The sequence below is a fragment of the Ostrea edulis genome, chromosome 1 (genome assembly GCF_947568905.1).
Source record: "Ostrea edulis chromosome 1, xbOstEdul1.1, whole genome shotgun sequence".
NCBI lineage: Eukaryota > Metazoa > Mollusca > Bivalvia > Ostreida > Ostreidae > Ostrea > Ostrea edulis.
This window is the reverse complement of record NC_079164.1, coordinates 110,056,260-110,072,456: the sequence shown is the minus strand read 5'-3', so window position 1 is coordinate 110,072,456 and position 16,197 is coordinate 110,056,260. Positions and strand designations below refer to the sequence as shown.

At 33.9% G+C, this 16,197-nt stretch overlaps 1 protein-coding gene across 1 annotated transcript in view; it reads right to left on the bottom strand.

Annotated features, from left to right (window-relative positions):
- Positions 1-16,197, bottom strand: part of LOC125678927 (hemicentin-2-like) — a 136,008-nt gene that overhangs the window by 51,071 nt on the left and 68,740 nt on the right. The window contains exons 8-10 of the mRNA XM_056145654.1: positions 13,251-13,577; positions 11,409-11,693; positions 4,407-4,526 (exon numbers count right to left, since the gene is read on the bottom strand). Of these exons, the coding sequence (XP_056001629.1) occupies positions 4,407-4,526; positions 11,409-11,693; positions 13,251-13,577 (732 nt within the window). The remainder of the gene's footprint in view (positions 1-4,406; positions 4,527-11,408; positions 11,694-13,250; positions 13,578-16,197) is intronic.

Sequence of the window (16,197 nt, the reverse complement as noted above, 5' to 3'; positions counted from 1 at the left end):
TTTTTAATTAGATCTTAGGAGTCGGCAGTTTTATCTGTAAGGGTGTACAATATAAATAACAAACACTAAGCTCTTCGCGATCGAAGCGACAGGAATGTAACCCAATTTTGGCAAAACACAACACGCGGCCCGGTATGATTTAACTAAATATGACAGTGGAAATATCCCACTAGCTGCAGAACTGTAGCTCTCTGAAAAAATAACTAAAAAATACAGTTCTGCAGATAATGTCCCACCTGATTTCTGGAACGACCACGGTAAATAACGTTGACAATTTAGATTTATGAAACATCACAATGTGTAATATACATAATATATTTTTGAAAATACATATTTCTAGACTGTCCTGACTACAATTTTATTTCTACATGTTACATAAATGTGGGGAAAAATACTCGTCTTATGATTCTTCTTTTATTTTATTTTTTATTTTTGTAGATTAAGCTTGATGAATCCTATAACCTGTTAATAGATGCGAGCAAGATTACCAGGCGGCGCCGGACTTGGACTTGTTGCTGCATTATTTTACTCTGACATATCTGGCAGCACACTCGACAGCAAATAGAATACTATACAGCTAATTCAAGGTATAGTAGACTATGAATCCTAAATCATATTCATTATCAAATTTGGGATATTGACACAATTTGAGATACAGTTGTTGTCTTCGGACAGGCTGCATTTTTAAAAAGTTTCTTCACTGATAAGTTCTATAGTATTTTACAAATTTTGCCCTCAAGTCAATTGATAAGCTTTTCCCCTTTAGAATTTATTAAGCTATTAATATAACAATAATACACATGAAATATCTGATCTGTTCATGGATTTACTATATTGTATCTTGTCAAGTCAAAGTCAACCACTGTCATTTTACTACCATGTTTTATTTAAATTCTTTCTATTGTTTTATCATTTCCTTTATAGCTCTTGCAGGTCTTTTATTAGTATATTATCAATGATTATTAGCACAAGCATTGCACAGCGCATAGAAACTATATGTAATTTTGTGCTTTATAAATGAATAAAATAATAAATAATAATAATAATAATATATATATATACACATATATATATATATATATATATATATGGCCCCTAGAGGCACTGTCAGTTGTCTTGATAAATAGTGTGTGTATATATATATATATATATATATATATATATATCTGTGTGTGTGGAGTAATTACTGCAGTTCACTACAGCTCGAAGATCTCGTTATCTCTAATTCATTAAACTTAAACGAAACCTTTTTATTTTACAGAATACTTACAAAAGCAGTTCAAATGTGATAATGCCACACCCCTCATAAAAAGAAAATGCCTGGACATTGCCAGAAGCCCGAAATTGATTGATTCAGTGTTACATTGAATTTATAGGACGTGTACTAGACATGAAATCTGCAAAATGGACTTTTCCTTGTTGTGCCGTCATTTCTTAAATGTTAACTGTAGCACACTCGTGCTTGTTGCTCCAATGGAAGCAGCCATTTCGGGCATAGTAAGATCCAGATTGGACCAGAAACAATTTTTGTTCCAGAATTTAAAAGCAGTCGGGGGTTTTGAGTCCAGGTCGGTCGGGCAACGGGAAACGGACATAAACTTGAAGAAACAGGCTCTAGAGGAATACACCAAGAAAATGTAAAAATGTGAAAGAAAATTGTATTTATGACATAATACATTTTGATGTATGCTTTCATCATTTTGTTGATGGCAGTGATCAACTGTTGATTGTTCAAGTCCAGTTTTATATTTTCTTAAACAATGTTGTAGAATAAGCAGCAAAAAGAATGTGCATTTAACTAATCATGTACCATTTGCTTTTCAACTTTCTATGTATGTGTTTTTTGCTTCATTCTATTTTGTACAATTCATGAGTTTGCATAGAACATGAGTTTGCACACATGTGGAAATTTGTTTTATTGGTACATGTATTTCAAATGCCAAGTACAAAATAATTTGACTTGTAGTGGGTTGTGAAAACAAAAAATTGATTCTATTTTTCTTTATTGTTATATTTGTATTACATTACATTGTCAACAAAATTTCATTAATCAGTAAATAATTAAAAAAAAGAAAAAAATTTTCAATGGATTTTTAATGTATATTTATGAACTATTATTTATTTTTCCATTGATTTTACAGTTAATTTTGATGTCATTTAACTGGCTCAAGCTCATTTACATAATTCGCGTATTTCAATGAGGTTTCAATTGAGTCTCAATGGAGTTTCACTGCATTTTCAATGAAAACTGGAAAATCAATGCTTTTTCTAAGTTAGAATTGTATTGCTAGTTATGTTCCCCAAACAAAGTTTGGGAACATATTGGTTTTACTCTGTTTCTTATTATTATTATTATTATTCTTTCTTTATTCTTGTCACCCTTTTTTGTCCACGAGTGTTCTCAGAAACTACTGAAGGGATCAAGATGAAACCTTTTTAGGATGATAGAATACTCTATGTAGATGTGCGGAACGAACGTCATTTTGTCTGAAAATGCTTTCATGTGCATTGGATTTTTTGTTTACAAATTTCGGAATGCGTCTAACTTTTTTATTTTTCAATGAAATCGTTTGATATTTATATTGCAGGTATACCTTGAGACCCTTAACCGTTTGGCATCGTCAAAATTTCAATTCTGCACGTGCATGCACGTGTGCTTCAATTTGATTGGATAATACAAAACCGTTTATAACTTTCGTGTAAATTAAGACAATTTGATGATATTTACAGGATAGGTAAAGATTATAAATATCTACAAATCTAAGTTTCAAAAATTGAAAACGAGCATGCGCACGCACGTGCATTGACATTTGAATATTTAATTAATTCAATGACCATAACTTTTTTGTTTTTTGTCAAAATCTTTTCAAACTTGTATTGTATATGTATCTTGATATTCTTAACAAAAGTGTACAGTCATAATTACCATCCGGCACGTGCATGCACGTGTGCTAAATTCTGATTGGACGATTTTCAAATCGCCATAACTTTCTTATAAATGATGGAAACAATATGAAATTTATACTGTAAGTATATCTATCAAATGTCTATTGAATGACATCAACATTGATGCGGAGTCATACTCACGTGCGCGTGTATGCACGTGCATAGCTTTTCTTTCATTTTTTGGGTACTAAAATGGTCATAACTATTGAATTAAAAACTGAAATGAATTCAAATTTACCCTGAGGATCTATGATATGAATGTCTATGAAATGATGTCAACAAATTTTCCATTATCAAAATCGCGTGTGCGTGAATGCGCGTGCATTGTAATTTTTAACGTCTAAATTTAAGTATTGGTCTATAACATTTTGAGATTGCAATGAATAGGTTTGAAAATTAGGTTGTAGGTATGTTTTGGGCCTCTCAATTTACTAATAGTCTCAAAATCACTTCCCTGCACGCGCATGCACGTGCGCTTAATTCTGATTCGACGATTTTGAAATCCCAATAACTCTCTTATGAGTGAAGCAATCGATACCAAATTCATATAGTAAGTATATCGTTCAAATGTCCATTGATTAGCATCGACAAAATTGCTGTGTCTTACTCACGCGCACGTGTATGCACGTGCATTGATTTCGGTCTTTGTAGTTTTGAGTTGTCATTAAATTCTCGTTTTTCATTGAACAGTTGTGAAACTTCTCTTGTACTCATATAGTAAGTCTTCTAATGTATCGAGATGGTCGAATTATTTATATGCACATGCATGCACGTACGTGCACGTGCACAAAACTCTCAGATCTTTATAACTGATTTGAACTAGTATGAAGTGGACTGAACGTTATAAGATAGTTATATATTCACATGCTACACAGTTTGCAATGGTCAAAACAACTTGTACTGAAATAAATGTCACCACTTACTAAATGGGGGAATGTTTGGGGAACATCTGTAACGGTCCCCGTTACAATAAGTACTAGTTTTATTTGAATTTGTGATACTGGTATAACACTGTTCTTTCAATGGTCAGAATAAAACTACAAAAGTAATGGAAATTTAATGCCATTCTTTTTTCTAAGGGAATAAAAAAGAAATGAAGTACATTGTATCTGCATTAAATAACTTCTACAATTAATAGAAATTATCCCATTTGTACCTCACCTTCACGCTCATTGGTTGTGAAGACAATTTGTTTGTTTTAATCCATTTGAGAATTTTTTAACCCATGTTGAAACATCACCAGCTGTAGGTGAAATGCCACAAATTTAAAACCCAAACACTCATTTATCTTTATTTTCCCATTAATGAGAAAGAGAGGCATAAGCTTTCATGTGAAATAAAATTTAATCCATTTCCCCATTTTTAGAAGAATTGAAAATGTGATATGTTAACGCATGACAACAAACAAATAAAACACAGATAGAAATAATTCACCTGAGGAGTATAGAAGTGTAAATTACCATGTTTGGAGTATCTCCGTACAAAGATGACGATGACAATCACAACAACTGCTAAACTGATGCCACCAGCGGCTGCTCCTCCAGCTAAGGCTGCAACACTGGACGTATCTTCAGCAGGAACTGAAACAACAATGATAAACTAAATAATAGAGGACCATTATAGGAGTTTGTTTTCTATGAAATTGATTAGCAAACATGGCAGAAGTTTATTTGGTGTGATATTAGCCATCATCAAGTTGTGATATACTTTCTTTTGCATTTTGTATGAATTAAAGGTTGAAGTTTAAACACTGTGACAGGATCGAGGCAGATAGATAAACTAAGAGTTCTCTGTGTAACATATTTCCCCAAAATTTACTAAATTCAACAACCTGTAATTTTTTCATACATCAGAGAAAATCATCAGATTGTGCATTCATGGTAAGTTCCATTTATCATCGAAGATTGTGTACACTGTTGCAATTCCTGCGTCTTCAATTTACCCTATCCCATATGTCTCGATCAGCTGTACATACAGACATCTGACCGACAAGTGCAAAACAATATGCCCCACTTTTTCAAAGGGGGCATAAAAAGACATAGCAAATGCATTTAGATTACTATCAATTCCTTCTGAAGACTTAAATTTCCTTTGGCTTGTTGGGCTTTCATTTTAATCACAATTACTATACAAATAAATGTCTGCCCTTCATGCAAAGCCACATCATATGCAACAGTCCAATTTTGCATGTAATTAGCAGGCAGACAGCTTTGATTTAAAGATCAATAGCTTTCATGACTCTTGCTCATTCTTCATTGTAAAGAAATAGCTCTTGGGTTTTTGTTGCATGTCCCAGTCTAGGGACTCGAGATGCCTCATAATCCATTCAATCCTTAGCAGCATCCAAAATTCCTTGTCAAACATTTTTGCAAATGTATTTGAGGAAAAGTTTGAGGCTGCCTCAGCCTTCAGTTTAGTTTATTTTGCCATCTTGCGAGTGAGTAAGATTGGCCAAACTATTTGCTGCCAAATCAATGCCTTAACCATGCATTCACAATGTCCATTATCAAGCAATACGATGAAATTAATCTTGGCAAAAACCAAAACTTACCAGTGCGGTACAAGCACATCTTAATCATAAATCAGTGTGCCACCATCCAATTGCTATTTAAAAACTTGTAATTGTAATCATATTTGAATGCAAGACCAAATCACCTGGATCAGTTATTGTGTCACATTGAGGGCTCTCCTTTCACATATGATTCAACCAAGTTCTCAAAAGGGTCTTGCCATGTTTTTAATGTAGACTTTTATGTATTTAAGTCCCCTTCATTTAGAATTGGTGTCGCATCTTACAAGTACTTGCAAGGCATCTCAGAGGGTGAAATTACTACTATAGGCAGATGCCGTTCGGATGCTTTTAAATCTTGCATTCGTCCACAATCTGTATACCTGTAAGCATCATGTGAGGTAGTTGCTCTGGGACATGTTGTATGATTGATATGCCACCCAAGGCCAAGCACAAGTTCACACCTCGCCCGAAAGTCTGGAAACTCAAGGATCAAGCATTTGAATCGCATGTATCGGCCTCTGACAGCAAGGGGAGCTGGAGCCACTACCGAGGAAATCTGGGCTAACCTCAAAACAGGTTTACCGAAGACAACTGAGAAGGTGTGTAGCATAACATGATCCCACCGATGGCGACGAGAAACTTGGTGGTGGATAAACCTTGTGGAACAGACCATAACAGCTAAAAGGTTAGCTTACATGGCCTGGAAGTCCGGAAATGGCACAAGAGCAGAGTATGAAGCGGCCAAGCGTACATCTAGACGAGCAGTTCGATCATGCTCTCTATGAGGCAGATAAGCAGATCTACAAAAATATTGAAACGAAGTCTTCAGAGGTGTACCACCCTGAAGAGTGAACGTTGATGTGAGTGACAAAACCAGTAAAGAATGATGCAGATGAGATGCCTTTAATGAACCAAGAAGCAAAGGAGAAAGCGTGGCTAGAGCATTATGAAAGGCTCAAGGACAAAAAAAATTAATCAATAGTTTTTTATCATTCATTCTTAATCGCTGGGCACGCATGCGCCAGCGATTATTAGGAGGGTACTCAAAAGTCTTCCAATCAACGGTACCTATCAGCAAATTTACAAAATATTCAGAACAAATATTACTGAAACTTGCTCGACCTCGCCGGTATTACCGGGCTGCCGGTTTTTGACCGGCTGAACACTTGATTGGAAGCAGATTATGCGTGCGCATCAATCGGGCCGGTTCGCTGGCATCAAATTTTTTGACAGGCGTGAGCGGGACCAAGATGGTGTTGTTTGTAGATATGCAAGTTTTGTCTGTTTCATTAAAGAACAGCAGCTTCTACATAAGTGCATTATGCATATATTTTTACAAGATCTTGTAACAACATATATTTTTATTATTCATTTCATCACTTTTGTCAATGCATACACCTCGAAGACACTACATTTATGAAATAACAAAAGAATGTGAGTTGTTTAGTTATGACTCGTCCAATCTTACAGGTCAGTTGGCAATTTTTATTTTTCTTAGGGTTAAATAAATAGTTCTAGAAAAGCCACTTGCAGATGCAAGAGAGGCTAGGACAGACAGTAGTTTATGTATGGTTGTCCGATTATTATACGTGTCAAAATAACTATATGGAACGCTATCAATAGATGTCCAATTTAAAAAAAACCTGACACATACGGCATTGTTGTGGCAATGAATACTTCATCGTTATCATTGTCAAGCTCTTCTTCTAAAAATGTGTATAGCAGCTAGTCATTCCGTCCCAGTCGGTCCGTCCCTAGTCGATCCGTCCCTAGATGGTCCGTATCATGGTCGATTCGGCCCATTTTGCTTAGTCGATCCGGCCCCTCCAATTTTTTTTTTTTTATCAAAGATATAATAAATGAGTATTACTTAAGAAAAAGGGAAGTTTTTGCATATATATTGCAGTTAATATAGTTATCAAAATTAGATAACTGCCGAAGTTAGACGTGTAAATAAAATTGTTTATACAACCCTTAACTACATGTAGGATTTATAATTTTTGTTTGAGGTGTGATGGTTATGCAAATGTGTGCTCATTAATTATTGTAAAAACATCGTTATTCAACTATGTATAGCAATCAATGTAAATGTGTGTTCCATGAGTATCCCATGACCACTGATCATTGTGAAAACACCTTAGTGAAAACAGTTTTTATAACTGCATTGTTGTGCAACATTTGATCATTAATTATGAGCTTACAGTAACCGAACTCTTAGAAGGTTTTTTTTTTTTTTTTTTTTAAACTCCAGAGGTTCAAAGAATTACTCATGATTTGGAAATAGAATGTGGCAGGTATAGAAATATTCCAAGACATGACTGAGTATGTAAATTTTGTCTAAACACAAAAGGTATTCTTTGTATTGAAAATGAAGCCCACTTTATCGAAATTGTGATGTGTATAATGATCTTAGAAAAAGCTGTCAAATATCAAAACATCTCTTCTTTTTGGGAAATACTGAAAGCTTATTTCAATATGGAGTAACAAATACCTTAATTGCTTTGGTAAAGTATATGTTTTTCTTGCTTTTAAAAGAAGATACATTTGTTATGATAAACAGTCTCAAGAAGATTAATATACATTACATGTGATCAAGGTTAATTAGTCTGCAATCAAACCATAAATATCATAGAGCATATTAAAGGATGACTAACTGATGACAGCTAGAAGATATCAGCGGCACAGACACCATGAAGATGAAATACGCAGATGAATTAAACCAATTCAGTACTGTAAATAGCACTTGGAACAAAAATTTTTTTTTTCTAGGCCGGGTTGACTAGGGGACGTATTAACTAAGGGACGGATAGTCTAGGGACGGATCGGTAATGGGACGAATCGACTAAGGGACAGATTGATTATGGGACGGAATGTCTAGAAATCGTAGCAGTTATGCTAGGCACAGCCATATTGGATTTGGAGCTGGTGGTGCCGCCACACTTGATTCACATGACCGGCGGCCCGATTTTGCTGCGAATCAAGTTCCAGCAGTGTAAGGAATAATACCTCGACGCAGTATCATATCTTTCTTTAAAGTACTTAGAATATTACTGTGCTGCAACAGCAAGCAAATGTGACACATTTTGAAACGCGTAGCGTAGAATATGAAATTCGCGTGGGTTGGAAGATATCACGGGGCTTGTCTGTTTGTAAACAATCATCGAGTATTAGTAAAATGTGGAATGGAACGTAAAATGCATAGTTGATATTAAGGGGATGATTGGCATTTTGTAAAATCAAAATGCTTATATTTAATTGTATTATAAACGAGGGCAACAGAAATTTCATTGAAAACGGGAAGTCATATTCCTTTAATGTTCCACCATTTCATATATATACTTCATAATTAAGTTATACATATATGATATGATTTATTTCCTACATGGTGTATGCATGTAAAGTATTAAAATCGTAATAATGTACTATTTAAGCAAGCGCTTGTGCATACTACCCCTTTTCCTGGACTTTCCATTTTCTGACACCCTCTCTCCCACCAACTGTGACAGTATGTTGTTTCACAAATATAAAGAAAATTGAAAATGAAAAAATAAAATACCGAAAAAGAAATAACCTTTCAAATCTTATCATTTCTTCTCTGGTATTCATGCACTTTTAAAAACGATTTCACAAGCCTATCCAATTAATAAGAGGTTTTCATTCCCCTGAAAACAACCTTGAAAAGATAATTAAGTTACAAGTTACAAAGTCACAAGAGGTTAACCTCTTTTTCTGTTCTTCGGCTATTGTTTTTGCTCTCTGCCTTTTCTTGAGAAAATGTGATCGCCTTTTCATAACTTATTCTTTCCATCCTCTGCCCATAGATATTGCTGTCATAGTGCCGCAGTTACAATATTCTTGTAAAATTCTTTCCAACTTTTATAGAAACATTACCTAATGCCTCGTTCACACGAAAAATTTAATTTGCATCATAAACGTAAGTTAATGCGAATTAAATCTGATCCACGTTCACACGGAACTTTCTTTTAATGCGCATCCGTACACGCGGCATAAACTTATGTTGCAGAATATTTTAAGAAGAAATGCCTTTACCGCTTGTAAAGAAATTCCTGAAATTTTGATTTTAATGAAATTAATGTACTTGCCCGATTTAAAAAAAATATTAGCTGCATATATTATTGTAAATACCCATTAATCTTGTGTGAAAAAAAAATTCATTGGTTGCCTTTTTAGGGATTTAATTAACGGTTTACAATTATATAGTCTTGCAACCCAGCATTGACAGAGATATTAGTGAGCAGCTATACATACATAATGCGCTTTTCACTCCACCCACCCTCCTTGAAAAAGAAAAGAACAAAAGTAAGAAACGAAAAAAATTATCCAATCCATTAACGGACTAGTGACATTTAATACTAGTAATTGAGTGCTGTGAGTTATTTGGAAATTTTGTTCAAATGAATACCGACTGGTCACTGCATCATATATCTTTACATTTCTTTCAAAATTTAGAATGTTAGATATCAAATCGGGAAAACTTTCTTTAAAAATATATAATCATGTGGAACACAACACAATGTTGCAAATTTGCCTTTTAAAAAATCATATGACTTTGCTGCATTTGTCATTTTTATTCATCCATTTTGACTAAATTAATATCAGCTTTGTCTGATCGCGAAATTTTAAGAAGACAGAAAAGATAAAGTATCCTTTTGTCCCTTGACGGCAGTGTCATTTTAAAACATGTCGGCTGTCTTAAAAAACGAGAACAATAATTCTGGGTATAGACATTAAAAAGGTCCTCATGTAATTGCATTTCTGTCAAAATACCAACGCAGTATCATACATTTCTTTAAAGTACTTAAAATAATCTTGTACTGCAATACACTAGTTCTACAATTGGGGGAATACTGGTCAAATTGTCAGAATATGAATTTTATCTGGTCTGCATGCAGCATATCAAATGGGAAGACTTGAAACTTTACTTGCAAAATATATTGCACAGGTTTAATGGTAATTACCTCCTCGGCTTTGATTATTCATTGTGGTGGCACTATATAGCATCAGTTTTCAATCCCTTAAAAATTACAGATTGAAATGAAATTTTTACTAGGCAAACTTCATGTTCAATATGCCCTATACCTTAATTATTGGTCGGATACCGAATAACTGGGTATTTTTTAGCGGTATACTAATTTTGGCATTATTAGCGATAGTTCTGAAAACACTAAAATAATTCACGCTATAATAAAACATTTACGATGAGCAGAAAGTATTGCTTAAAAAGCAAATATAGGTATCCTTCTTTACACGCTCTGGGAAAATTTCTTGGAACTAAATAGAGTTATCCCTCTTGACCTACTCATAACAGGTAAGTTTCTTCAGAGACAATTTGGTGGTCTGTTCTCAAATTAATTGACAAAAAAAATTGTTTTCACTGTAAATTTGTGTTTAATGGCTAGTGAGGGTCGGGCCAAGTAGGTCGTAATAATAGGCATCAACGACAAACACCAAATAACCGGTAATTAAATTAATCTAATAACTAAACACATCGATACCTAATTATATATAATATAAAAAACTTGTGCTACATTAACATGAGAATAATCACAGGCATTATGCAATTATTTATTATTTATAATTATTTACATTTATAACTAATGGAAAATCAAATTATAGATCAATAAATTTATTTGCATATTTCATTACAATCTTAATTAGCTACATTTGCTGGATCCCTCGCCGGTGACTTTTTGCCAAATCAGCTGATATGCGGTGGAAAAACTACCCAATGTCACCAAAACTTTGCATTTCCATGTCTTGTCTTGTGTCAATGTTTGCAGTTGCTCAAGAATTAATATTCTGCATGTTGTTGCTAAGCTCTCCATGTATGCCAATTAATTTCTCCTTGTTTGGCGGTTAAATTGCTGGTCTCAATATTGAAATGCTTAATAATTATATAATTCAAGTTTCACAGAACTTTCATGCTTACCTTTAACAATACAATGGACATAATCTGATGTAGAATTCCCAAACATGTTGGAGGCAGTCACTGTAAACCATACTGTCCCTCGTAGCCCAATGCTGGGAGTGTAGCTGTGGAGTCTGTCATATCCCTTGTCACTGATGATCTCTAGCTCTTTATAGGATGAATCCTCAGCAGTGGAATAGGAAATCTTAAACGTCTGACTATCTCCACCATTAAAGTTGGAAATCCATGATAACTTTACAGACGTGCCACATTCCAATGTTAGATTAGTGGGTTTCAATGGTGGCCCTGTAAGTAATATTACAATTATATTAGTAAGAAATCTATTATAGAAATGAAGTGCACTTATTCTAATGTTTTATTGTAATTCCTATTTATATATAAAGCCCCAGAATGCCCTACACCTTGCACTGCAAGAAATAAATACATTAAAAGAATATTATCTTGTGACTACCCTTTTGGATAGTTTTTGGTATTTGGTTTTTTGGCAAACTGACTCTTTAATTAAGTTTTAGGTAATTTTCAAAGAATTATTTTGAGGAAAAAATTAGTAAGCATTTATATCAAAAGTAATCAGGAAAACCTGATCATTAACCCAGAATATTGTAACGAATATTCCTATTGTCGATCTACGAACGTGCTTGTTATATTTCCTAGAATACTTATATATGTATACATATACATATAAGTTTCTCTTTTTACAGGTAAGAACTGTATAGTGACAATTATTCAAATGCTTGTACTCGTATGTGATCATTTCTTTCAGTCGGGTTATGTTTTACCTTGTTTTTTTATTACTTGTACTTTCACATTGTCTTGTTCCGGTGGCGCGATTTATGTGATAATTTGTACATATTTGAGTCGATCGAATACTTCCTCTATAGCACGTTACGTCTATAATGTCACATTGGGTCGGGTTGACGTTAGGTTTGGTCAACGGTAACAAGACAATTCACTTTTGGCTTTTCATTCGAACTATTTGGACGTGTTGCTTTTAGAGAAGAGAAATGTCCAGGTAAACTTTAGAGAAATTCTTAATTGGAAATATTTGGAATTATAATTCATATTTATTGGAATTTACCAGAAATCTGGGGGGCCCTGGTTATATATATTCTAGCAAGTGACTATTTTAGAATATTGTTGTATTTTCAAAGTTATGAGAAAATCAATGTTTAATTCAAATGAAAGTAATGAAACTTTTACACTTGTGTTGTTTCATTTTATTTCTTGGTAATCTATATGACCGAGCCCAGGTCTCTATAACTCGCTACCAGAGTTAAACTTTTCCTCGCTACCAGAGTTAAACTTTTGTCGATCGTTTGGATATATAACTCCGCTACCAGGAGTTGAGTGTTGAAATTGAAAAACCCTCACAGTAGCGAAAACGTGTGCACGCTACAATATCAATATCATTCCATTTCAATTTGAAGTCATTGACAGTTTCTGCCAGTATTTGCAATTTCTTGTTTCATTTACTAATTAACGTTTCCTAAAAAGTTCTAGACCTGTTGAGAGTTACAGTTTATGAATTGTTCAGGAATTATTATTGTTTACAAACAATTTGTGAAAATTTCTGAATAATTCAAGAATTCTTCTTTAAAACGTTTTCACTGGGGTTTGGTTAAATTGAATAAATACATGTAGGAGGTTTAGAAACAATGGATGGATAGTTCACTTTAGAGTGAGCTTGCAACACCAGAGACCTAAAAGTCACACTTTCTGATATAAATATATACCTTTCCCTTGATATATTTGGGCTAAAATTCAGTATTAACTGTTGCTTCTACTTCTTTTGCTTTTCAATATTCAAAACTAATTACAAAAATGAAATAAAAGTAAACTCACTTGCTGCATCTACATGATAGATCCTGGTGAAATTACCAACACCATTCAGAACCATTAAGGTGTACTCTCCAAAGTCCTCTGTCTTAACACTCCTTTTGTATAGAGAGATGTTTTGTTTATTCTCTTCCTTACTGTCTGTTATATTGTAGCCATTTATATTATTCTGAATGATTTTACTCTCATTATTTTTCCCCAAGAAAGTCCAATTTGTCAGAGTCGCTTGTGGATACAAGAGCATTCTCACAAGTATTTGAAGAGATTCATTATTTCCTATGCCAAGTTTGTCTGCAGGAGTCTGGGAATCCATGTTATACAGTCGAGGATTACCTGCATGATAAACAAGATGTGTTTGTGAAACACAAATGCCCCCCCATAATGACCATTTCCGAAGATGACTAAGGTCACAAGGACAAATATCTTGGTACCAGTAGAAAGATCTTGTCACAAGAAATGCTAATGTACAATATGAATTAAAGCTCTAATATTTACCATTTAGAAATTATGACCAATGTATTTTTTTAAACGTAGGTCAAATGTCAAGGTCAAAAGGTTTAGTACCCACGGAAAGGTCTTGTCACAAGGAATACTCGTGTGAAATATCAAAGTTCTATCACTTACTGTTAAAAGTTATAAGCAAGGTTAAAATTTTCAAAAAGTAGGTCAAACTCCAAGGTCACAGGATCTAAAATGTTGGTACCTACGGAAAGGTCTCGTCACAAGGTATACTCATGTGAAATATCAAAGTTCTATCACTTACTGTTAAAAGTTATAAGCAAGGTTAAAATTTTCAAAAAGTAGGTCAAACTCCAAGGTCACAGGATCTAAAATGTTGGTACCTACGGAAAGGTCTCGTCACAAGGTATACTCATGTGAAATATCAAAGCTCTATCACTTATACTCTTCAAATGTTATTAACAAGGTTAAAGTTTTCAAAAAGTAGGTCATACTCCAAGGTCAAGGTCACAGGATAAAAAATGTTGGTACCCATGGAAAGGTCTTGTCACAAGTAAAACTCATGTGAAATATCAAAGTTCTATCACTTACTGTTCAAAAGTTATAAGCAAGGTTAAAATTTTCAAAAAGTAGGTCAAACTCCAAGGTCAAGGTCACAGGGTCAAAAATGTTGGTACCCACGGAAAGGTCTTGTCACAACCCTTACGGAATTGCAGCGCATACTGCATTGCAGCATTATTAGGTAAGTGTTTATGGAAACAGATAGGCCTCGGCTAACATAAACATGCTTCCATTGCCATTGGTCAGGACATAGCCAAACATTGATTGCTGTGATAATATTTATTACATAGAACATAGAGCATATTTTATTTTCCAATTTTAGGGCCCTCAAGGGGCAGCACAGAAATATATACAAATACTGTACATATACCAGTAAAGAAAGAAGTCATTACATAACACATAGTTATATACAAATACAGTGTCATATATTGTTCAAAATAAATTTTCCAGTTATATTTAAATAGATGGCTCCTCAGAACATAATATGTTAATGAATTTTTGTTCATCATTAAGTTTAGTAAACAAAATTAACCTTTATCTATTGCACCACAAAAAGATTTTCTTTCATCAACAAATTTTTCACATTTAATCAAAAAATGAATCTTATCACCTATCAGGCTAATGAACTGCATGGAGTTGCATTTGTTAAATATTTGTTCATTCCTATAGTAATACCTGAATATTATCTACCAACTTCAATCATTAATTTTATATTTTATGAGCTGATATCTGTAACTTACAAATAGATCTTTTAATATAAATTTTTTTAATTTTATTAAGGTAGTTCTCAAAACATGTTTACATTTAATTATCAGGTACTAGTGGTCATTTGAGTACAGAAAATCAGTAGGCCTAAAGTCAAGGAGAGTGGAGACCATGGGCATGAAGGCTGGTAAATCGGTGGTAAATTATTGAAATAGGACACATTTAAAGGAATATATATTACGAGATGTTTGTACAAGAATTTATTGCACTAAATTTTTGTTTGATGACAGTTTACCTTAATTTTGAACAGAATTGAATTGAGCCTAGTTGAATCCATTCATACTATAGATATGTTTATTTTTATTATTATTATTATTTTTTAGTATATTTAGATCTACATCTTTATAATCATGTTTCTATCTGAACCAGGGTCTTTGTATTCATTTATGAATGTATGTTTAATGAGTTTAATCCTGAATATATATGCATTAATAGATATACAGAACATTTGTTGTTTTACATTTTGAAATCTTCCGCAAAGTAATTAAGGCACTATATAGAACACATTTGTGCTTTAAAGCAGCGCAGTTTTGCAGCCTAACTGCAGTCCTAATTTAAATATTTGAAACGGGCTGCAACTGCACTGCAAACCTAATGTCCATATTTGGTATGGTGTACTGCTTTGCAGTCTTTTTTGCAGTATAAATGCAGTCCTAATTTAAATATTTGAAACGGACTGCAACTGCGCTGCAAACCAAATGTCCATATTTGGTATGGCGTACTGCTCTGCAGTACTAAAGTAGTACTGCAGGCCAGCATGTACTGCAGAGCAGTACATATGGCATCTGTACTGCAAATCAGCATATACTGCAGAGCAGTACATTGGCAACTGTACTGCAAGTCAGCACATGTGCTGCAAGACAGCATATACTGCACAGCAGTCTTTTTTTGCAGTACAAATGCAGTCCTAATTTATATATTTGAAACACGCTGCAATTGCGCTGCTTCCATGTATTCTTCCAATTAGAAGTTATGCAGCACACTTGCAGTAATGCTGGAACTGTTCTGATAGTGTGCTGGGATTTTGTACTGCTTCTATGCTGCATATGTACTTCAAGTATGCTGCAATTCCGTAAGGGAAGTAATGCTCATGTGAAATATCAAAACTCTATCACTTACTGTTCAAAAGTTATTAGCAAGGGTAAAGTTTTCAAAAAGTAGGTCAAAC